Here is a 25,313-nt window from a genome sequence, read left to right as displayed (position 1 = left end):
TTCTCCCTTGCTTACTGACTAGGCCTTCCCCTTTGGCCTTCATCGATTCTCCAAAACTCAGCTGATCTCTATTTAGCTCCCTGTATTTGAGCTGTCTACTATCCCACAGCCTGAGATACAGGTTCCAACATTTTGCCCAAAACAGCCTCCTCCCTATAGTCCAAGAGACTCTAATTTCAGTTTCTTCACTTTTCTTTTGGCAAGAGTTTTTTTTGTTTTGTTTTGCAGTTTTTGTTGTTGTTGTTGTTGTTGTTGTTATCATTTCCATATTCTGTTGGGAGAGAGAGAATCCCAAGCAAGCTCCGTGATGTCACCTTGGAGCCTGACACAGGGCTTGATCCCACAAACTGCAAGATCATGACCTGAGCCAAAATGAAGAGTGGGATGCTTAACCAATTAAGCCATCTAGGCCCTCTCCCCTTGCATTTTTAATCATCTGTAGCTTTCCAGGGTGGCTAAGCTGTGTGAGGCTGCCCTCTCTTAAAAATCTCTTTGAGAAGTGGGAAGGATAAGTCCTTTCTGCCCTCAAATTCCTAAGCCTGTCCTGAATCTCTAAGCCTATCCCTGAAGGGGATGAGGTGTTTCTTTAACCACCATTATAGACTTACCTTTGGCTCACTTAAGCTAGTAAGTATTTAAAAAATGATTTAAGTACTGTTGTCTTGAATTTTTTCTCTACCTCACTTTTATTCCATGAAGGCAAAAGTCAATTCTTTTTTTTTATTATTATTTTTTTTAACGTTTTATTTATTTTTGAGACAGGGAGAGACAGAGCATGAACAGGGGAGGGTCAGAGAGTGGAAGACACAGAATCTGAAACAGGCTCCAGGCTCTGAGCTGTCAGCACAGAGCTCGACGCGGGGCTTGAACTCATGGACCGAGAGATCATGACCTGAGCCGAAGTCGGCCGCTTAACCGACTGAGCCACCCAGGCGCCCCAAAAGTCAATTCTTTATATATATATATTTTTTACTCTTAATATCTCTACATTTATGCCACTTGAAAAAATGGAAAGTCTTTTTTTTTTTTTTTTTTTTTTATATTGCAGTGTGATGATTTATAAGGAATATACATTTGGTCATCTGAATGACCAAACATAGGGGCACCTATGTGGCTTGGTCGGTTAAGTGTCTGACTTCAGCTCAGGTATGATCTCATGGCTTGTGAGTTCAAGCCCCGCATCAGGCTCTGCTGACAGCTCAGCACCTGGACCCTGCTACAGATTCTGTGTCTCCTCCTCTTCTCTCTGCCCCTTCCTCACTCGTACTCGGTCTCTCTCAAAAATAAGTAAACATTAAAAAAAAAAAAAAAAGAATACAATTATAAAAAATGAATGACCAAATGTGTATTTCTGTCATATATACTTGGTCTTTGTCCACAGTTCCTCATTCACAGCTCCCAAAACTTTCCGAATTTCCTAAGGGAAGAAAAATAAAAATGTTTCTGTTTCTCTCTCTCGTTATGTTGAGGTTACTTTTACATTTACTTATTTTTTTGAGAGACAAAGGGACAGGGCACAAGTTGGGGAGGGGCAGAGAGAGAAGGAGACACATAACCCAAAGCAGGCTCCAGGCTCTGAGCTGTCAACACAGAGCCTGACGCGGGGCTCGAACTCACAAACTGTGAGAACATGACCTGAGCCGAAGTCGGACGCTTAACCGACTGAGCCACCCAGACGCCCCTGTTCAGGGTACTTTTTAACCCTACTACAGGATGGGGGCTAGTTGCTAGGAGAACCTACTTTTTGGTTAGAGGGTTGGAACTTTCAGTCCCATCCCCCTGACCTCCAAAGAAGGGAGTGTAGAAAGGAGAGGAGCTGGAGGTCAGATCATTTGCCATTGACCAAAGATGTAATCAATCATACCTGTCTAATGAAGCCTCCATAAAAACCCAAAAGGCCAGGGTTGGAGAACTTCCAGGTTGGTGAACACATAGAGGTTCAAGGAGAGTGACTTGCCTAGAGAGGTTATGGAAGCTTTGCACGCTTTCTGCATATCTTGCCCTCTGGTTCTCTTTTATCTGGCAGTTCCTGGGTTATGTCCTTTTATAATAAACTGGTAATACAGTAAGGAAAATGTTTCAGTTTTGTGAGCCACTCCAGCAAATTGATTGAACCCAAGGAGGGAGTCATTGGAACCTCCAATCTGTAGCCATTGGTCAGAAGCACAAGTGACATCCTGGACTTGTGACTGGCATCTGAAGTTGTGGAAGGAGGGACAGTCTTATAGACCTGAGCCCTTAACCTGCAGGATCTGATACTTGTGTCCAGATAGATAGTGTCAGAGTTGAATTGAATTGTAGGACACCCAGCTGGTTGGTATCTGAGAATTTCTTTGGTGGTTTGGGAAAAACCCCTTTCGTTCATTGGAATTAGTATTCAGAATCATTAGATACACAAAGGTTTAATTCTTTAAGCATTGACTCTGCTTCCTTTTTTTTTTTTTTTAATGTACTTGTTTATTTTTTGATTTATTTTCAAGTTAGTTAGCATATAGTACAATAATGATTTCAGGAGTAGAATCCAGTGATTCATCCCCTACATATAACACCCAGTGCCTCTAACCTCACTCCTTTGAATTCAGTTATTATTTTTTTTTTAATCATGCATTTCACTTTATGTGTACATCCTTAGGCATCTTGTACTTTTCTTTACTATCATTTTATATCTGTTGTTTTACCATACCTGTGAAATATCTTAGACCCCTAACATGAGTGGAGGCTTCTTAAAGCCATTGGCTCTCTTCTTACCTAAATGTGCCTGTTTTATATTTCAAAGTGTTTAAAAAATTGCTGCTTTCTTGAGCAAATAGAAGAAGGTTTATCATGTCCTTATTTCTCCACATTTTGTTCCCATGATTTTAAGTTGAAAACTCAGAGTCAGCCATCATCTCAGCACTAGATGGCACTTGTGCATCACAACTAGTCATATAACACCTAACGGTTTTTGTGACAAGCGAATGATCTACAAATACAATGTTTGGAATCCCTACGTGGACTTTACTTAAAATAGGAAAATGAAACAGGAGGACACCTACTAAGTACAGTTGCTTTGTAAATACATGGTTGAAGAATATTTTGAATTCATAATCATTATTTCATTATCATATCAATAGGTAATCTGTTCTCCATCCATACCTTCTTAGTCTAATGTTGCCGTAAAGTTGAAATTTGTTTTAAGACCTGTTTGCTATTCATCATGGTTAATTGTACAGCTCCTTACATTGATTCATACCTAACTCTAAGCACTTATTATTCTTTTGTAGGATATAAGAAACTACATGGTTTTGGTTTGAGTATGAATCCTGTAGATACCACTGAGGAGATTGTAAGCATCTCCCCTTTACTGCTGAGAAAACAGAAGCTCAGAGATGTTACTCTGCCCAGCATTAATAGCTAATAGGTAGAACCTTTATTCAAACTCGAGTCTGTTGAATTTCAGAGCCCGGGTGTGCTCTTTCCATTACTCTGATGGTGCCAGGTTTAGTCAATACCCATTCATGTTAAAGTAACTGGATGACTAGTGCAAATGACTGATGTTGGTTTCTTTCTCATATGAGAGATACAACTCAACACCCAAAAAGCAAAGAACCCAATTAAAAAATGGGCTGAATACGTAAACAGACATTTTTTTCAAAGAAGACATCCAGATGGCCAACAGACACATGAAAAGATGCTTAGCATCACCCATCATCAGGGAAATGCAAGTCAAAACTATAATGCGATATCACCTCACACCTGTCAGAGTAGCTAAACTCAAAAACAAGAAACAAATGTTGGTGAGGATGTTGAGAAAAAAGGAACCCTAATGCACTATTGGTGGGAATACAAACTGGTATATCCACTGTGAAAAATAGTACGGAAGCTCCTTAAAAGGTTAAAAATAGAACTGCCCTGTGATCCAGTAATTGCACTATACTGGGTATTTACCCTAAAAAGGGATACATGAACCCTTATGTTTATTGCAGCATTATTTACCATAGTCAAGATATGGAAGCAGCCCAAGTGTCCATTGATAAATGAATGGATAAGGAAGATATGATACACACACACACACACACACACACACACACAAGCGATGGAATATTTTTCAGCCGTAAAAAAAAAACAATGAAACCTTGCCATTTGCAACCTGGATAGAGCTAGAGAGTATTATGCTAAGTGAAATAAGTCAGAGAAAGACAGATACCATATGATTTCACTCACGTGTGGAATTTAAGAAACAAAATATAGGCGGCACCTGGGTGGCTCAGTTGGTTGAGCATCTGACATCAGCTCAGGTCATGATCTCACAGTTTGTGAGTTCGAGCCCCTCATTGGGTTTGCTGCTGTCAGCACAGATCCTGCTTCAGATCTTCTATTCCCCTTTCTCTTTATCTCTCTGTCCCTTCCCCACTTGTGCTTTCTTCTCAAAAATATATAGAACATTTAAAAAATTAAAAAAAAAAAAAAAAAGGAGCAAAGGGAAAAAACAAGAGAAATACCAAGAGAGCAAACTGATGGTTACCAGAGGAGAGGTAGATTTATGAAGGGGATTAAAGAGTACACTTATCATGATGAGCACTGAATAATGTGTAGAATTCTTGAATCACTGTAGTGTACACTTGAAGTTAATATAACACCATATGTTAACTATACTGGAATTAAAATTGAAAACAAAAAATAGAGATGACAAAATAAAATAAAATGGAAACATTCAATAAATGTTAACCATTTGGGTGTTTTTATACATTATGTAACATGAGAAATAGCCATACTGTTTTGTGTAATGTATGAAATAGAATTTGAGCTATTGCTAAACTGGCCATACATCCCCATTTACAGCTACTGTCCTCGTGGTTATTATTGGAACTTACTTCTTACTCTAAAAAGAGTTCTGATGTAAATAATAAATTATCTGATCCGCCTAGCTAGAGCCAACTTTGTTACAGAAGAGCTTTGTGCCCATGGATTTGTTCTTGTAAGTTTGTCTAAAGTGAAAGCTCCTTGGGGTGTCTGGGTGGCTCAGTCGGTTAAGCATCCGGCTTTGGCTCCGGTCACAATCTCACGGTTCATTGGTTTGAGCTGCACGTAGGGCTCTGTGCTGACAGCTCAGAGCCTGGAGCCTCCTTCAAATTCTGTGTCTCCCTCTCTCTGTGCCCCCTGTTCTGGCATAGAATAGAGTTATATGTGTACATATTAGGATCCTTCACATTCTGGTGTTAACTTCTCTGGGATCAATACGTACTTGTACTTGCTCTTTACTAATATAGCTTTGAGCAAGTTAGTTTACTTCTTTAAAGCTAGAAGCTTTATCTGTAAAATAAGAATAACATTAGTATGTACCTCCTATGGTTGTGTAAATGAGGTAACGTATGAAAGCAAAACATAGAAAGTACATAAATGAGGGGCGCCTGGGTGGCTCAGTTGGTTGAGCGGCCGACTTCGGCTCAGGTCATGATCTCGCGGTCCGTGAGTTCAAGCCCCGCATCAGGATCTGTGCTGACAGCTCAGAGCCTGGAGCCTGCTTCAGATTCTGTGTCTCCCGCTCTCTGCCCCTCCCCCGCTCATGCTGTGTCTCTCTGTCAAAAATAAATAAACTTTAAAAAAAAAAAAAAGAAAGTACATAAATGAGAGGTGTAGACAGATATTTCACTTAAGGAAAAAGCATTGCCACAAGGTACTTAGATACATTGGAAGCTGAAAAATTGGAGTAGATGGCACTTAACTAAGGTCATTTACAATAATAAAATCTTAACAAGCTTCAAAAGCTATTCTGTTGTTTTTATATTATGGCAAATTTCAAACATTTGTAAAAGTAAAGCAAATAGCATGAGAGAGCAATGAACCCATGAGGTCCCTATCAGTTAGCTGTCAACAATAATAAAATACATGGCCAACCTTTTATAACTGAAAAAAAATAACTTTAATGAAATATTTTACATATTATGAAATTCACCAATTTGAAGTATTCGGTCATTTGTACAAATATGCCAAGTTATGCACCTATCATCATAAATCAGTTTTCAGACATTTTCACCCCCTTGGTAATATTCCTCCTACCCATTTACAGTTAATCCCAATTTTCACTCTCAGTTCTAGGCAACCACTGATCTACTTTCTATCTCTATGGATTTAACTTTTCTGGACATTTCACGTCAGTGGAATCATAGTGTGTGGTCTCTTGTATGTAGCTTCTTTCATTTAGCACAGTGTTTTTTGAAGTTCATCCATGTTGTAGCATTTATCAATCAGCAGTTCATTTCTTTTTCTTGATGGATTCCAAGTGTATTCCATTATATAGGTAATACTAAGTTTTGTCTACTGTCACAGGGGCCAATCTTTTATCATCTGTATTTTTGTCCTTTTCCCTCTGTTTCATACCCCTACTGAATTATTCAAAAGCTATTTTTAATTTCATAAGTATGATAGCTTAAACACCGATTGTATGTTCCTGCTTTTTATTTTTCTTTTCCCAAACCATCTCTCTCTCTCCTTGTTCATCTTGTCTCTTTTCTTTTCTTTTCTTTTCTTTTCTTTTCTTTTCTTTTCTTTTCTTTTCTTTTCTTTTCTTTTCTTCTTGTTCCAGGAGTCTTTTTTATTTGTTGTTTTGGTTTTACTTGACAATGAAGAGCTGTCTAGGTCATAAACTTTCAAAAGATAGAGACAAGTTCAGTATTTTCTCACTTCAGTGAAACTTCATACATGCTCAGTGGCAAATCCAGGGAGTGATGATTTCTAAAATCTTTTCCAAATCTTTCAAGTCAGCTTCAGTGTTATATGTTGGGCTGGATCTATTTATTTCTGATTCTCATGGGTGATTTGTTGTTGTTGTTGTTGTTGTTGTTGTTGTTGTTGTTGTTTTTTAACTCAGGTTGTTGGAAGAGGAGCCTTTGGAGTAGTCTGCAAAGCTAAATGGAGAGCAAAAGATGTTGCCATTAAACAAATAGAAAGTGAATCTGAGAGGAAAGCTTTTATTGTAGAGGTAAGTTGAGATCTTATTTCCGTTGTGTAATTCTTTACCTAAGATACTCTATGAATTTAATATTGTGAAAGAAGTTGTTTCTCAGTTGTCACTTCTCTGTATACTTCAACTTCAGCAATTTGGTAGATCCAGAGATAATGCCATGGAAACATTTTTCATTCACACTCTTAATTCTGATTAAAAAGTAGAGGAAAAGACTCTTAACTAACTACATAAATGAATCATCCCTTTATTAAAATATAGTCTCATCCATGTGATTCAGATCTATTTCAAGACACAGAATTTAAATTTTAAAATAGAAAAGAAATGATATTTTCTCCCATTATCTAAAATTAAGGGAAATTTTATGCATTCATTTTTGACTGAATATTTTTAGAAATTCAAATGAGATCATTTTACAGGGAAAAATTTCAAATTTGATTATTTCACATTTAGCATGAAAATCTGCAACTATTCTCTTACAGATTTGATGATGGAGAATTCAGTAATTGAGATTATTCTATTGTCAGATTTATTCTTAATTTTGTACTATGTTGTATATTAAATTATAGTAGTTCATTAAGTCCGGTTTTGGGGTGCCTGGGTGGCTCAGTCGGTTAAGGGTCTGACTGGTTTCTGCTCAGGTCATGAACTCATGGTTTGTGGGTTAGAGCCACATGTCAGGCTCTGAGACGTTCTTGCAGAGCCTGCTTGGATTCTTTCTCTCTTTGCCCCTTTCCAACTCATGCACAGCTCTCTTCTGCCTCTCTCTCTCAAAAATAAACTTTAAAAAAATATCAGTGGTTTTATCACTTTTTAACCAGTGGATAAGTGGTCTTTATCTTACAAACCTTTCTGAATTTATGTTTGTGATTATATTTAATTATAATTTCAAAATATACTTTATGATATTTTTAAATGTATAACATGGAGACTGAGAACCTAGTTGGGATATGACTAAGTGGATTTTTGTAATTAATTGAATGAGTTGAGAAATGCTGATAGTTTGGGGTCATCATGAAGAAAAGATGATCTCTAATAGTATGCTCCGAGAGTCTGGCCTCAGCCTTGCCTTACTCATGATATTTGTTTATGGTTTAGATAAGGTCTAAAAGTGTATTGGCACTTTCACAAAACTAGGTAAAAGCATATGTGTTAAACACTAGGAATCAGGACTTGAAAAGATTATAATAGCTTGGATAAAAATTTTTTATCAAGGTTATATATACATATAATTGAGATTGTCAGATAGTCCACATATTCTTTTTTTTTTTTTCTTTTTTTAAAGCTTTATTTTATGTACCATAAAATTCACCTGTTGGAAGTACAACTGAATGGTTTTTAAGAGATTCACAAGGTTGGGACACACTTCTTCCTTCATTAGTTCTGAGACCTTGGGCTCCAGTCTCCCACAAAGCAATTGGTCTTCCCTCTACCCCACCTCCTCTGTGTGTCTCTCTCACCTTCAAATTCAATTTCTTTCATTTACAGATCTTTAACTCCCTTGCCTGCAGCCAATCCCTTCTAATCCCATCTCTCAACTCCAGATAGTTTATCAGAGACACATCTCTTCCAGAGAGACATTCAGACATCAGAATTTAAAAATAAAATAAATAGGGGCGCCTGGATGGCTCAGTTGGCTGGGCGTCCAACTTCGGCCCAGGTCATGATCTCGCAGTCCGTGAGTTCGAGCGCCACATTGGGCTCTATGCTGACAGCTCGAAGCCTGGAGCCGGCTTCGGATTCTGTGTCTCCCTCTGTCTCTCTGCCCCTCTCCTGCTTGTGCTCTGTCTCTCTCTCAAAAACAAGTAAAAAAAATTTTTAAGTGTAAAAATAAAATAATTAATAAAGACTTTATAGCACTAGCCCAGTGTGCACCTCCCCTATGAAAACCACGTGATGAATTCTATCAGGTCACTTCTGGAAAGACCTTGGCTCTTCCTTTATATATTATCATCCTACCTAAAAAGAGCAATAGGTGTTCTCACAGGCTGCTACCTTCAATCCATCATCCCTTCCACTGAGTTATGTCTCTCAGACAAACTTTCAGTAAGACCCAGACAGAGATCCTGGTTCAGACTCCTTTGTGTCATCACCCTGGCCTCTGCCCCCAACAAGTGAGTACAGTACTTTTGGTTGAAGGCCTAGGCTCCCAACAACCACAGCCTAGACTTTCTCAAACCAAGGAGAGAAGGAGGGGAAGAAACTAGAGGAGAGAGATGCACACTGGGCTTTGGATCAGCCACATTGGATGTGAGTCCTCTACATGTTCTTACTTTGAAAACTTTTATTCCCTTACCCTCCTTCCCATCAAGTTTTCTGCTTCTCAGAGGCAACTACTTTGAGCTCATTCCTTACTTTTCTTTGGTATCCCCCAATCCAGAGACTCTTTGCTATATCAAAGAAACAGCCTCTAATCTTTGGGATGATACAGAGGCATCACTAAGCTGTTTGAAGTCAGGAAGGGAGGGAATCTTTGGTCTACCTTTCAGCCAGTCTCTCTGTTCCATTATTGCCTTATTTGCATGGTACTCCCAACCCTTTGGAGGTAAACTTATTTACCTGGTACTCCCAACCCTTTGGAGATTTTATGAGATAAATCTCATTGCTTCTCATTTTTTCTTTTCTTTTCTTTTTTTTTTTTTAGATCTGCTGTGTCCGATACTGCTAATCATTTGCTTTCCAACTTCAAAAATGTGTTGTTGTCTTCTCATTTCACATTCTCTTTATACTTCTTTGTGCCTTGAAAAAATGCCTTTAATGTCTTAGTAGGATTTGAGGAGGGAGCAGGAATACTTACATAATCTGCTATCTGAAGCTCAGTCCTGAACCTTAAGATGAAATATAATAAATATGTATTTATAATAAATGAATATAATAAATAGTGATATTCTTGTGTTAGGACTGAAAATACACAGATGTTGGCTGTAGAAAAATATAGCTTTCTACTAGCATATAGTAAAAAGGTTTATCTTTTTGGACTTCATATGAGCCAGCAGTATAATGTAAATAATAAGAGGAAGAGAAAGGAAAAGACATAAAAGAGAGAAGAAAGAGAGTAAGGTGCAGTTTGGAGGGACACATAAACAGATGTTTGAGATGTAGAGCAAGAGAAACAGTATAGCCAAACCTCTCACTGACCTTAGTGTGATTCATTGGATTGGGGAAGATTAAAGCTGGAAGTAGGAAGAATAGCTAGGAGAACACACGGCAATTACTACAGCAGTCATGTTACTAAGGCAATGGTAGTGGGAATGCAGAGGAGGCAATTAATTCAAGAGATAGGAGAAGGAAATAGGGAAGACAGCACACATATGCAGAAAGTGCAGATTTTAAGTCAGATAAACCAAAGTTCAAACCCTGGCTATACCGCTTCCTAGCTGTACGATATTTAACAGCTCACTTAACCCTCTCTGAGCTTTATCTTAAAGGTCCCTCTTCTTTTAAGGTAGAAATGACAATACCTACCTTGCAGAGTTGTGAGAATTATATGGTATCTATAAAGTACCCCCCAATGCCCGGCACAGAGTAGATAGACTATTCAGCCATAGTTATGAAGATGATGACAATGACAGGGCTTCTTCTGGCTTCAATAACTCAGCTCAGTGCCATCTCTGGGATAGTGTCCTAACATTTCTTGGCAAAGTTTATTCTTATTTGTACTTACCATGACTTGTTCATAACTCCTGTTACAGCACTTTGCACATTACCTTAATTATTTGTTTACATGTCCATCTCTCAAAGCGTGAGAGCTCTAGGGCAGGGAATCTTTGCCATCCTGGGCAGGCATTTATGACCACAGTGCCTGCTTACATAGTGAATGATGATAGTTGAGTGATTGAACTAATGTTTTGTACAACCATGAAATTACAATGATGCTGTGAAATCAGTTTCTCATAAGTTAGCACCTTTTAAAAGAAACCTTAATTTGTTACAGCTTCGACAGTTATCCCGCGTGAACCATCCTAATATTGTAAAGCTGTATGGGGCCTGCTTGAATCCAGTAAGTTTGTCACTTTTTCATTGTCACCCATCTGTAAGCAGTGACACGGTAAATGTTTGAGGGGATGTAGTTTTTGAAGCTGTTTTGATCTGTTAGATTATTTCAAAAAAATTGCACTTTATGTATTTGTTTCTAGTCTGTTAACAACACAGTATATTGGAGGAATTATCTTAGGTGGTCTCATCCAGTAAACTCATCGTGTTATGAGATTTATGACATCCTGTGACAGCATCTACTCAGCACTGGAGAAAGTTCTCAAAGATCTTGTGATTATGTGTTCACATTCATTTCCACTCTTAGACAGTGGGCCCCTTGTATACAAGACAGAGTCTTGGGTCCCCTTTTCTTTCCGTTAATACCATTCACATACTAGAGACCAAAAGAATTTTTAATGCATTTATAAAATTAAAGATTGAACTGAACTATCTGGCCCAAATCACGTAAGGTGCCACAACACTGTAGTTAATTATTCTGACATGTGTTTCTTTTAGGTGTGTCTTGTGATGGAATACGCTGAAGGGGGCTCTTTATATAATGGTGAGTGTCATTAGACTTGTCTTTATCTAGTAGAATAAAATCATTGAAGAGATCTTAATATACACTGTTAGTTGCTTAATGTTCTTCACAGTTTACCCTCAGAATCCCAAAAGGAGGTAATTAAAAAAAAGCTGCTAAAGATTAGAAATGAAAAGATGAAATGCTACAGCATTGGTATATGAAATTTAGAAGTCTAAGTGGTACTTTTCATAATACTAAAAGCATTTAAGTAAGGTAAAATTTGCTTTTTAAACAGATTTTAAAATATCTTCATACTTTTAGTGTTTTTGTTTTTTGCCCTCTCTTAGCTTTGAGCCTCCTCATTTGAGAACTCTTTAACCATACTTCCATTTCATTCTGCATAATTTGCTCTCTTTAGAAAAATAAAATTGTGAAAACTCCCTTCACAGAACGTTTTAACAATGAAGGACACTGTGTCATTTAGTTATTTTTATAGAACAGAGCTAACTTTTTCACTCTTGCAAAACACCAGTGTAGTAAATATATTGTTGCATTTATATAAAATAAATTGTTGCATTCTATTTTTTAAGTTAGTATTTTATTTAAATTTTTATTTATATTTACTGTGTTCATCATTGTTAATGGGTAGCTCTCATACTCCATTGTTTTATTTGATTGAACTATTTCTAGTTTTTAGCTATTGTAGAAAGCATAATTGTAAACATCTTGATTTACATTGTTTTATTTCCTTCTGTACTACTTCTCTATATTTCTGTTACAATAGTATACTATCATATTGTTTATAATTTACATTATTTTGTGAAAGACAGTATCTATCAGTGGAAAAGTGGTAATATATATTGATTTTGCTAGATAGAGCATATATATAACCTTTACTAGAAGTACTATTAGATTTTAGGTATTTATGTGGTATGTATCCATTTGAAATTACTAGATATTTCTATCTTTATATTTAGAAAATAATTAAAAGCAGGACTGATGGGAACATATGTAGAAATAGACCTGGTCATGTGTTCCGACAGTGCTTGCATTCACCCTGTGTCTTTTGTTATATGCAATAAAGTTCTTTTTAGTTTGTGCCTTTCTTTTGCAGTGCTGCATGGTGCTGAACCATTGCCATATTACACTGCTGCCCACGCAATGAGTTGGTGTTTACAGTGTTCCCAAGGAGTGGCTTATCTTCACAGCATGCAACCCAAAGCTCTAATTCACAGGGACCTGAAACCACCAAAGTAAGTTCTAATAGTGCCGTGTCTCACTCTCCTTCTCTCTCTCTCTCTCTCTCCATCCCTCCACCACACCACTCCCTCCCCCCCACCACTTTCTAATTCAAGCTAATTGTTGCACATGATATTCTCTTTTCTCTTCCCTTTGGCTTGTTTGAGAGTGTTTATTTTTAACTCACCTTCATTATTTAGTTATTTAAGCTTGCATTTTAAAATGTTCTCTTTAGTAGGATTTTAATTTTAGTTGAATTTTTATTTTTAATAATTCTTGCTATGGATTTGCAAACTTCTAGAATTGGTAAGGCTATAAATTTATTTTGTGCCTGCTGTATATATCATTGCCCCTAGACAGTTCCATGAGATAAGAGACAAGTTTGTCTTGTTCCCTACTATATCCCTAACAGCTAGCACAATGTCCACACATAGTAGACATTTTACAAAAATTTACAGAGTGGTTATTATTTGCCCTTTTAGAGGAAGGCAAAAGAACGTTTCTGGCATCTGGGTAGAAATTGAAAATCTTCTGGATTTCTCCATATTGAGGATCCTAGGATCACAATTCCCTGAATAAGTATTTTAAAGAGTGAAACTTTGGGGGTTTTTTTTGTTTATATAGGTATTCAGTTAAAGAAAACATACAGGTATTGTCCCCTTTTCTCTCTGATTATTTTCTTCTTTATCCACTTGTGACAGAGTCTCCACATGCCATTCTCTCGTTCTCTACCCCCAGCCACCACATCAGCCTCATATAAGAGGTTTCCCCTAGGAAATCAGTTTCAAGTATTCCGTTCTCTTGATGCAGGTTTAAAGCATTAAAGTGCCCCTTCTGGGTACAACTTGTCACTCTCATGTCTAATCTGATACATTCTACATAGGTTTCAGCTCTTGGAATCACTTGTTCTCACTAGTGTACCTTATTTCTACTCCCAGGCTTAAACTGATTTCTCTTTCCCCAGGTCCCTGGTCAAATAATGTTTAAGACCCAGATTCATGACACCTTTATTTTTTTAACTTGACTCCAGAGGCTAGTACCTTAGCAACCTGTTTTGCCTAGTGAAGAAGAAATCACTTTGTCTTTTTTTTTTCCTGTTTATGAAGATCGAGTCCTGTTTTTCCTCTCTTAATTAACATACAGCTGAATTATCAAAACAAACTCATGAGAATCATAGCTCTTATCCAACAACAAATTGACTATTGATTCAAAGGATCCGGGCAAGCATCAGGTACAAAGCATCTTTTTTCTGGAGAAGCCAGAAACCATCAGATGGAACTTCCAAAAATATCCCTTTTCTTCTATTAGGGCATGTTTTGGCTTTGGAATAACAAAACAATGTACATGAAAATACAAAAGGAAGTGCTTTCAGTTTTCCAATATCTTTTCTATTCCATAATTATACAACTTAAGTGACTGCCTTCATTCTCCATCTACCTATACCCCATAAATCCATAAATGTTAGGTTTATTTAGCCAACCTACTTAGACTGGATATGTCCTACTAAAATCATTTGTGAATAGGAACTCTTCCTTTTGTCTTAAATACCATCAGTATACTTACAAGAAGTCTGGCCTAAGTCATTCATTCCTCTTGGTCATCCTTCTGATTGTACTCATCCTATAGTATTGCAGATTGTCTTTGGGGCACTTAATGCACAAATTGGGCTTTAGAGTTAGAATTGATTTTTCAGAATGTAGTGGGGAGAAGAAAATTCTTTGGAATGGCTATGCTTACATAAATAATTATATATACAAGTCCACATGCTCTATTATTATCACTGGAAAACTGAATTCTGTGGTCGAGAGGAGTTCCACAGAATGGGTGACTCAGTCGGTTAAGCTTCCAACTCGATTTCAGCTCACGTCATGATCTCATGGTTCGTGAGTTCAAGCCCCACATCAAACTGTGCATGGACAGTGTGGAACCTGCTTGAGATATTCTCTCTCTCTCTCTCTCTCTCTCTCTCTTTCTCTCTCTCTCTCTGCCTGCCCCCCCCTCAAAATAATTGAACTTAAAAAAAAGGCAACTGATGATTTGGTTAGGTGTTTTATAGAATATCGACTTGTGTTTGTACCCCTATTTTATTCTTCTTTTGCAGGTTCATTTGTGTAATACTTCAGAAATAAAAATGTGTTTTGGTCCCAGCTGTGTGAATGAATGTAAGCCTGCAAAGATCACTTAGGTTCATATTTCAGTGAACCTTGAATGTCATGCTCATGGCTGATGACCTATCAAAATCTTATGAGTAAAGGAGTACTAATTGTAATAATAATAATAATAATAATATAAAAGTCATTCAGAATAAACTACCTTGATATACCAATATGAAACAAGGAAACCAGTTAGAGTTCTTATCTTGGGTAAAGAGTAGAGCTGGAACAAGAACAGTAAAACAGGAAACTTTTTGTTGAAGGACATATAAAGATAAATTGCATTTAACATTCTTTCCACTTCAGTTAGCATAGAAGTATTTGTGACCTAATGCAGATGTATATAGTAGTTTATCTGGTTTATCCTAGTCATGCTGGACTGAAAAGAAACTCTCCAGTTAGAATTTTAGTATAAAATTATATACAAAGAATTTATAAAATTTATAATTTGAATGAATTCCATTTCTGCTTTCGAATATTACTACAATGTGATGGTACAGATTATCTTTATTTCCTGTTTGTCATGAAGAGGAAAACCTAAGTAAGAGCATGCTACTTGGTGATTGTACTTGGTTAATAAAGCACTTAGGAAAGGCAGAATCTTAAGTTCAGAAAATTTTTCTGGAAATCTTTCATTAGGTCATTTTAACTGTAATAGAGTTATGTTCCTCCTGTACACACGTTCTAAACATAAAAAAAATTTTTTAGAAGGACGTTAAAAGTAAGGACATTTAAGGAGTGCTTGGGTACCTCAGTTGCTTAAGCATCTGACTTCAGCTCAGTTCATGATCTCATGGTTTGTGGGTTCAAGCCCTACGTCAGGCTTTGTCCTGACAGCTCAGAGCCTGGAGCCTGCTTTGGTTTGTTTCTCCCCCTCTTTCTGCCCCTCCCCCACTCGCACTCTGTCTCTGTTTCTTAAAAATGAATAAACGTTAAAAAAATTTTTTTCTTAATAATAAGGACATTTAAAATAAAGATCATTTTTCCTTCTATATTGGTTTATTTTACCTTTTTTCTTTAATTAAAGTGTATGTTGTTATTTTCAAATAAATATATTCATGATTGAAAACAAATTCAAAAAGCACAGAAAAATATAAAGCAATATTTTCCTGCTTCCTGTTTCTGCTCCTCAAAGGTAACCTCGGTCTTATTTCATTTTTTAAGCATGTATGGGTTATGTTATATATAATGTTGCTTTTTTTCACTTACATGGACATCTTTTCATGTCAGTATATTCAGATATTTACCTCTTTATTTTTAATAAACAGAATTTCTTATTACTTTCTAAGCAAGTATTTGAAACTATTTCTGTTCATGTAAGCAATCTTAGACTTGGAAGACTTGATTTATAGAGCTGTTTTCAGAAAATACAATGCTACTGAATCACTTGACATTTTGAGATTCTGTATAGTTTTCAATGCCCAAAATTGGTGCTTCTCAAACTTTCCCACTGCCTAGAACAAAGTAATGATATAACTTCAGTGTTCTACTAGGGACAGAGCCCAATAAGCCTTCTTAAGGAATATTGCGTGCAAATTTTGCATTCAACTTCATATATTGTGTAGTTTGTTTTCAAGTCAATCTTGGGATGTTAGAAATACTCACAGCTGTGTAAACGTGATAGTCCAGGGAGAAGTGCTAGCTTTGACCTGGGGCTCTGTGGGCTCCCTACCACTTACCTTGGCATACACTGACATACTTGCAAGGTTTCATACCCTAGTTTGAAAAACACATAAAGTGAAGCCTTTAAAGCTATGCATTTAAATCCTGACAACCTATGTGTGCTGATAGAAATTGTATACAAATGTGGCTTTGATTCTTATGCTCACATGGTAAGAATTTTGACCCTCCAGCAATGTGGCAAACCAGATCAACTGAAAAATCATCCTACAACAAACACCCAGAGATACTACATATTACAACAGACCTCTTTTTTTTTTTTTTTTTAATGTTTATTTAGTTTTGAGAAAGAGAGAAACAGAGCATGAGTGGGGGAAAAGCAGAGAGAGAGAGGGAGACACAGAATCCAAAGCAGTCTCCAGGCTCCGAGCTGTCTGCACAGAGCCCTATGCAGGGCTTGAACCCACCAACCATAAGATCATGACCTAAGCCAAAGTCAGATGCTCAACCAGCTGAGCCACCCAGGAGCCCCAGCAACAAACATCTTTTTACATGCATAGGTGATCTCACAAGAAGATGAGGGAAATCATCAGGGCAAAAGATGGAGAGAACTGAATCCTGAAAGAACTAAACCAGGCCTGGAAGCCAGGGAGTCTACTGTGAGCTTCTTTCAGTATAAAAAATGTAGAGTCCCCAGTTTTAATGGCTCTTATGTAACTGGAGACAGGTCCTTTGTTCTGCACCAGGTAAAGTAGCAGACCTGAGACCTCTCTATAAAGTCAGTGTCTTTGGAGAGAACAACTTAAAAGTAGGCTAGGAAAAAAATCAGTTTTCTAACTAGGCAGAGCTTTTATTTCTTATTTCTTAACAGAGCTGTCTCCCTTCCTGCTGTCCTGAGTTTGAATTTGCCCTACTTGCACAATCAAGAAAAATCCCAGCAAGACAGGTTAAAACTGTTTTGGGGATTGGTAGTGTACCAGGGAGGGCATCTAATAGTAAGTGAAACTCCATTTTAAAGTCTTATTCTTTCAGTCCAGACTGTTAATTATTGCAGATTAAAACTGATCAAATCATAAAGCCACAATAAAGATTATGACACCTGTGGGGCGCCTGCTGGACTCGGTTGAGCGTCCGATTCTTGATTTCGGCTCAGGCCATGATCCCCAGGTTGTGGGATTAAACCTTGTGTCGGGCTCCATGCTGAACTTGGAACCTGCTTAAGATTCTTTTTCTTCCTCTACCTCTGCTCCTCCTATGCTTATGCTCACGTGTGCTATGCCCTCTCTCTCTCTCTCCCCCCCCTCCTCTCAAAAAAAAAAAAAAAAAAAAATTACTGCACCCGTAAGCATTCAGGTTACCATGAGTGAATGTCAGTAGAAATAACATAGAACAGAATTAAGCCCTCAAATATTAAGACTCCAAATATTTGAAATTATCAATATGGAATATAAAATAAGTATGCTAATTTAAAAAAAGGAATTAAAATGTTCAAGGAGTAAAAACTATTCAAAATGACCAAAAGAACTAAACACAACATTTTGGAATAATTAAAAAATTTCAATAGATCTGGAATAGGTGACAAGAAAATCAGTAAGCTGTAAGATATCTGCGGTTACCCAGAATGCAACACAAATAGATGAGAAAAATGATAGGTTAAGGAACATAGGAAAAAGGAAAAGACTAACAACATAGAACTCCAGTGAAGAAAATAGGATGGGGAGATATTATAACTTCAGAGGTATCGGCCAAGAATTTTCTGGACAAAGTTATGAATTGTAAATAGGATAAATGAAAAGGAGTCTACCCTGTGACACACCTTAAGGAGGCTACAGAACAACAAAAACAAAGGGGAGATTTTTAAATCAGCTAATCAGAAAAGAGATTACCTACAAAGGATTGTCAGGTAGACTGAAGTATAGTTTCCAATACCATTAATGGAAGCTAGAAAACTAGAATCATAACTTCACAGAGCTGAGAAAAAATAGTTACCTACGCAGAATTGTGTACCTGCCCTAAATTATTTTTAAGGAGAAAGGTGCAAGTTAAAGACATTTTGATAGAAAACCTGAGAGAATTTACAATACATGGACCTTAATTGAAGGTATTTGGGAAAGAAAGAAAATGATTACGTAGACAAGTATAAGGTTCAAGAAGGAATGGTGAAACAAAATGAGTAAACATACATTAAGATAAATGTTGGCCATATAAAACAAATACCTTTTTGCGTGTAAGAAGGGGATTCAAAATAAAGAATTATTTCTACTTGTTTACAGATTAACCAACATGACTATAAGTCTTTTAGGTAAGGATATTAGAGAGTGTCTCACACATTTATTTTTAAATGTTTAATTAACTCTTTAATAACAAACTAATAAAAATTGTCTTTTTACACTTTCAGAATGCTTTATATATTTCAGTTCTTATAGGACTAACAAGTTACATTGGGATATAAGAAGCTTAAGACTCTGAGTATCAGGGTCTTTGGAATCTTAATAGCTGAGAATATTAGCTATTTTAACACCAGCTGCTGTAGCTCATACTGGGCTTATCACAGTCGAAATGTATTTTTTGTGCATGTAAAATCCAAAACAGGTGTTCTTCTTTGGCAGATGGTCTTCCATGTAGTCATTCAAGGACCCAGTTAGGCTCCCTCCATCTTGTATTTCTGCTATCCTCCAGGACTTTGGGAACGTAGGCATTCAGCCAGCAGATAAAGAGAATGGAGATCATGTGAGAGATTTTTTGGGCCACACCTAGAAGTAACCCTCCCTCTACCCACATATCAGTGGCCACAACTCAGTCTTAGCTACATCTAGAAGTTCAGAAAAGTAGAGGAAGTTGGGGGTGGCTTTTATGAGCAGTCGGCCAGTCCCGGTCACCCAAAGTATTTATTTACTGCTCTAACCACAGATTAGAACTGCTTACTGTTCTTTGCCAGTTAAACATCCCAAAGGCTCTTCCAGTCACCATCTAGTTCACCATCCAGGATCTCAGGATGACGTACCGTGCTCTCCAACTGGTCTGGGTGTGGTCCGTTTAATTCATTTGGAAAGCAATTAAAAGGACAAGTTTATCTGTCACCTCTTCACCTCTTTCTCCCAACTCACACAATACATAATGGCAGAAAGACAGGACAATCAGTAAAATTTCCACTGGGAAAAGAGAAGCATGGAGGCATATAGCAGTTACTGGTGTGTAGGAATGAAGTCCTGCATTGTCTGGTCCCTCTGCCCTGGATTTGTGAGTGTGGTCTTGATCAGACCTTGATTTTACCCTTGGAAAGGAACTCCCTTATCCATTGCTCATGACTCCAACTTTCACCCTTATCTAGACTCCTTGTGCATTTTCATACCACGTCAGACGTGGGTTTTGGCATAGACTGTCCTCAGAAGCCCTACAGTTTATATAACCTACATCTGCTTATGTAGATCTGGGGTCCTGAGGATTGTTGTTAAGACTCAAAACAATCAAACTTTTAACTAGAAACTTGTTCCTTTGGCAATATTAATTTCTTCAAAAGTAGGTTTGTGATCTCTGGTTCCAGTCAGTTTCATGTGCCTATAACTATTACCAGAATTCTTTGTTAGGCAAAATCTTGAACCTGGTTTATTTGATTTCTGGCCACATCGCATTTTCTCAACTGAATAGTGGCACCCTGAAGCCATTAAATTTCGTGGGAAGTACTCTCTTTTAATGTGTTTTTTGCTGCAGTACTGAGTCTTCGTGGACCTTTGTCAGTCTTACTTCCTTCTGTTTGGAATCCAGAAGCAGTCAGCTTTTGTAGTCCTTTAGGACCACAAATTATCGTAGGAGACAGATTTTACCAAATGTTTTGCCATGTCATTACATGGATTTTTCCAGCCTCCAATTTTAGCTTTCTTGTGCCTACTACTAAGCTCATATCAAATACAGTATATTAGATTTTTGTTACACCACCACCCACTTCTGTACCATTTTCTCGTATTAGTTAGAGTGGCACTGTTATAATAGGTAAGCTCTGAAATCTCATGGCTTTACAAAATATTTTTTTTTCCTTCACTCGTATGAAGTCCAAAATGAGTGTTTCTGATTAGTGAGTTTTTCACATTGGTGGCTCAGAATCCCAGGCTTCTTCTGTCTTGTAATTCAAAATCCTCTGCATGCAGTGGCATATGAGGAAAAGAAGGAGTAAATTTGTATGTGGGAGATTTTTATGGCCAGGCTTGAAAGTGAAGTACATAACTTCTACCCACAATCCATTGGCTAGAATGGACGAACAGCCCCATCTAACTGCTCAGAAATCTAAAAAATCTAATCTTTTTGCCCAGGAGGGAAAGGAAATAGGGTCAGTGAACAGTTAACCAGTCTGGATACATTACGCTAAACTAAAGATTCATATCTGTTTCGCCATAAGATTAATAACAAGTCTATAAACGTTTGGACCATGATCCATGGTAAGACATACTTCATAGTCTATCGTGTACATATTAATGTGTATAAAACTGAAACAACATACATGAAACGGTATTTAATCTGTTTGTGACACACTTTGGTATTTTCTATTCTATTTTTTAAAATGCTGTCATAGTCTACTGAATCAATTTTGTGACCTAGGTTTCCAGATCTTTGGGCTAGATTTTATGATCTATATTTTATGACTAGGTTTCTGCCTGCAGCTTGAAAAACACTGCAAAGGGTAGATTAAGTTTAGGGTGCAAGTGATTTATGAAGGTATTGAAATCCATCCACTTTCATTTCAGGACACCGTAACGTTGACCTAGAACTTTTTAAAACCCCATGTTTAATTTTGGCCCAGAGAGACATATAGTCAGGAAAGATTATGGAGATAGAGATGGAGACATCAAAATGTGGGTCTAGCAGTCTCCCTAAGAGAACTAGGTTAAGGTCAGTTAATCTTTGCTAATATTCCTCTGAACTGTTAAGCTGTTAGGGTGACCAGGAAGCATTTGACAGAAGTTGAATAGTGACATTTTGCTTAACACTTTCTGTTTCCACAAATGTCTCTTCTTTTTTTGTAGGAATCAAGTATTGGTCTAATACCCTTTGTTTTTGTTTTTTTGTAAACAGCTTGTTGCTGGTTGCAGGGGGGACAGTTTTAAAAATCTGTGACTTTGGTACAGCCTGTGACATTCAGACACACATGACCAATAACAAGGGCAGTGCTGCTTGGATGGCACCTGAAGTTTTTGAAGGTAAAATGACAAAAGCATGTTGTGATTGATAATCTTCCTTCTTACTCCGTGTATATCCAGTATGTGTTTATGGCTTTACCCTGTTTCCATGGTTTTACTCCTGCATAGTACATATCATAAAGTATACAGTTAACCCTTGAACAATGCAGACGGTTAATGGCACCACTGCCCCATGCAGTTGAAAATCCACGTGTAACTTTTGACTCCCCCAAACTTAACTACTGAAAGTCTACTGTTGACCAGAAGCCTTAGTAATAACAAACATTTGATTAACACATATTTTATATATGTATTATATACCGTACTCTTACAATAAAGTAAGCTGAGAAAAGAAAATGTTATTAAGATAATAAGGAAAACACACTTATGGTGTTAAACTGTATTTGTCAAAAAAAAAAAAAAATGTGTGTATAAATCTAGTATTCATGGGTCAGCTGTACTAAAGTCTAAGGAGGTAGTAAACAAATACAGCCCTAGATCATAGTAAGATTTATATTGTCTAGCAACATTCTGTGCAAATTCAAGTATATGTTCAATCCTCATTTTCATATTCTACGTATTGCAACTGTAAAAATCACCTATTTGTAACCCTAAAATCAGTATTCATGGTGCTTTCATGGTTATTTGTGGTCATGTATGAATAAGGTGTTTTAAACAGAAACACACATAAAACAAGGTTATGCGGGGTTTTTTTTTGTTTTTTTTTAATATATGAAATTTACTGTCAAATTAGTTTCCATACAACACCCAGTGCTCATCCCAAAAGATGCCCTCTTCAATGCCCATCACCTACCCTCTCCTCCCTCCCACCCCCCATCAACCCTCAGTTTGTTCTCAGTTTTTAAGAGTCTCTTATGCTTTGGCTCTCTCCCACTCTAACCTCTTTTTTTTTTTCCTTCCCCTCCCCCATGGGTTTCTGTTAAGTTTCTCAGGATCCACATAAGAGTGAAAACATATGGTATCTGTCTTTCTCTCTCTGAGTTATTTCACTTAGCATAACACTCTCCAGTTCCATCCATGTTGCTACAAAGGGCCATATTTCATTCTTTCTCATTGCCACGTAGTACTCCATTGTGTGTATAAACCACAATTTCTTTATCCATTCATCAGTTGATGGACATTTAGGTTCGTTCCATAATTTGGCTATTGTTGAGAGTGCTGCTATAAACATTGGGGTACAAGTGCCCCTATGCATCAGTACTCCTGTATCCCTTGGGTAAATTCCTAGCAGTGGTATTTCTGGGTCATAGGGTAGGTCTATTTTTAATTTTTTGAGGAACCTCCACACTGTTTTCCAGAGCGGCTGCACCAATTTGCATTCCCGCCAACAGTGCAAGAGGGTTCCCGTTTCTCCACATCCTCGCCAGCATCTATAGTCTTCTGATTTGTTCATTTTGGCCACTCTGACTGGCGTGAGGTGATATCTGAGTGTGGTTTTGACTTGTATTTCCCTGATGAGGAGCGACGTTGAGCATCTTTTCATGTGCCTGTTGGCCATCCGGATGTCTTCTTTAGAGAAGTGTCTATTCATGTTTTCTGCCCATTTCTTCACTGGGTTATTTGTTTTTTGGGTGTGGAGTTTGGTGAGCTCTTTATAGATTTTGGATACTAGCCCTTTGTCCGATATGTCATTTGCAAATATCTTTTTCCATTCTGTTGGTTGTTTTCTTTGCTGTGCAGAAGCTTTTTATCTTCATGAGGTCCCAATAGTTCATTTTTGCTTTTAATTCCCTTGCCTTTGGGGATGTGTCAAGTAAGAAATTGCTGCGACTGAGGTCAGAGAGGTCTTTTCCTGCTTTCTCCTCTAGTGTTTTGATGGTTTCCTGTCTCACATTCAGGTCCTTTATCCATTTTTAGTTTATTTTTGTGAATGGTATAAGAAAGTGGTCTAGTTTCATTCTTCTGCATGTTGCTGTCCAGTTCTCCCAGCGCCATTTGTTAAAGAGACCGTCTTTTTTGCATTGGATATTCTTTCCTGCTTTGTCCAAGATTAGGTGGCCATACTTTTGTGGGTCTAGTTCTGGGGTTTCTATTCTATTCCATTGGTCTGTGTGTCTGTTTTTGTGCCAATACTATGCTGTCTTGATGATTACAGCTTTGTAGTAGAGGGTAAAGTCTGGGATTGTGATGCCTCCTGCTTTGGTCTTCTTCTTCAAAATTTCTTTGGCTATTCGGGGCCTTTTGTGGTTCCATATGAATTTTAGGATTGCTTGTTCTAGCTTCGAGAAGAATGCTGGTGAAATTTTGATTGGGATTGCATTGAATGTGTAGATAGCTTTGGGCAGTATTGACATTTTAACAATATTTATTCTTCCAACCCATGAGCACGGAATGTTTTTCCATTTCTCTGTGTCTTCTTCAATTTCCTTCATAAGCTTTCTATAGTTTTCAGCATATAGATCTTTTACATCTTTGGTTAGATTTATTCCTAGGTATTTTATGCATCTTGGTGCAATTGTGAATGGGATCAGTTTCTTTATCTTTCTGTTGCTTCATTATTAGTGTATAAGAATGCAACTGACTTCTGTACATTGATTTTGCATCCTGCAACTTTACTGAATTCATGTATCCATTCTAGCAGACTTTTGGTGGAGTCTATCGGATTTTCCATGTATATACCATGTCATCTGCAAAAAGTGAAAGCTTGACTTCATCTTTGCCAATTTTGATGCCTTTGATTTCCTTTTGTTGTCTGCTGATGCTAGCACTTCCAAAACTATGTTAAACAACAGTGGTCAGAATGGACATCCCTGTCGTGTTCCTGATCTCAGGGAGAAAGCTCTCAGTTTTTCCCCATTGAGGATGATATTAGCTGTGGGCTTTTCATAAATGGCTTTTATGATGTTTAAGTATGTTCCTTCTATCCCGACTTTCTTGAGGGTTTTTATTAAGAAAGGATGCTGAATTTTGTCAAATGCTTTTTCTGCATCAGTTGAGAGGATCATATGGTTCTTTTCTTTTCTTTTATTAATGTGATGTATCACGTTGATTGACTTGCGAATGTTGAACCAGCCCTGTATCCCAGGAATGAATCCCACTTGATCATGGTGAATAATTCTTTTTATAAGCTGTTGAATTTGATTTGCTAGTATCTTATTGAGAATTTTTGCATCCATATTCATCAGGGATATTGGCCTGTAGTTCTCTTTTTTTACTGGGTCTCTGTCTGGTTTAGGATTCAAAGTAATACTGGCTTCATAGAATGAGTCTGGAAGTTTTCCTTCCCTTTCTATTTTTTGGAATAGCTTGGGAAGGATAGTTATTATCTCTGCTTTAAATGTCTGGTAGAACTCCCCTGGGAAGCCATCTGGTCCTGGACTCTTATTTGTTGGGAGATTTTTGATAACTGATTCAATTTCTTCGCTGGTTATGGGTCTGTTCAAGCTTTCTGTTTCCTCCTGTTTGAGTTTTGGAAGTGTGTGGGTGTTTAGGAATTTGTCCATTTTTTCCAGGTTGTCCAGTTTGTTGGCATATAATTTTTCATAGTATTCCCTGATAATTGCTTGTTTTTCTGAGAGATTGGTTGTAATAATTCCATTTTCATTCATGATTTTATCTATTTGGGTCATCTCCCTTTTCTTTTTTGAGAAGCCTGGCTAGAGGTTTATCAATTTTGTTTATTTTTTCAAAAAACCAACTCTTGGTTTCATTGATCTGCTCTACAGTTT

The 25,313-nt window shown here is 37.3% G+C and overlaps 1 protein-coding gene across 7 annotated transcripts in view; it reads left to right on the top strand.

Annotated features, from left to right (window-relative positions):
* MAP3K7 (mitogen-activated protein kinase kinase kinase 7) overlaps nucleotides 1-25,313 on the top strand; it is a 96,835-nt gene that overhangs the window by 8,898 nt on the left and 62,624 nt on the right. For all 7 annotated transcript variants that reach the window (XR_006217745.1, XR_006217746.1, XR_006217744.1 and 4 more), the window contains exons 2-6: nucleotides 6,851-6,961; nucleotides 10,878-10,943; nucleotides 11,435-11,480; nucleotides 12,556-12,694; nucleotides 21,521-21,645. Coding sequence is in view for 2 of the 7 variants with exons in the window: in XM_042986814.1 (XP_042842748.1) it covers nucleotides 6,851-6,961; nucleotides 10,878-10,943; nucleotides 11,435-11,480; nucleotides 12,556-12,694; nucleotides 21,521-21,645 (487 nt within the window). In the remaining 5 variants the exon portion in view is untranslated. The remainder of the gene's footprint in view (nucleotides 1-6,850; nucleotides 6,962-10,877; nucleotides 10,944-11,434; nucleotides 11,481-12,555; nucleotides 12,695-21,520; nucleotides 21,646-25,313) is intronic.

This window comes from Panthera tigris, chromosome B2, assembly GCF_018350195.1.
Source record: "Panthera tigris isolate Pti1 chromosome B2, P.tigris_Pti1_mat1.1, whole genome shotgun sequence".
NCBI classification, from domain to species: Eukaryota; Metazoa; Chordata; class Mammalia; order Carnivora; family Felidae; genus Panthera; species Panthera tigris.
The sequence above is the reverse complement of the archived record's forward strand: the minus strand, read 5'-3'. Positions and strand labels throughout refer to the sequence as shown.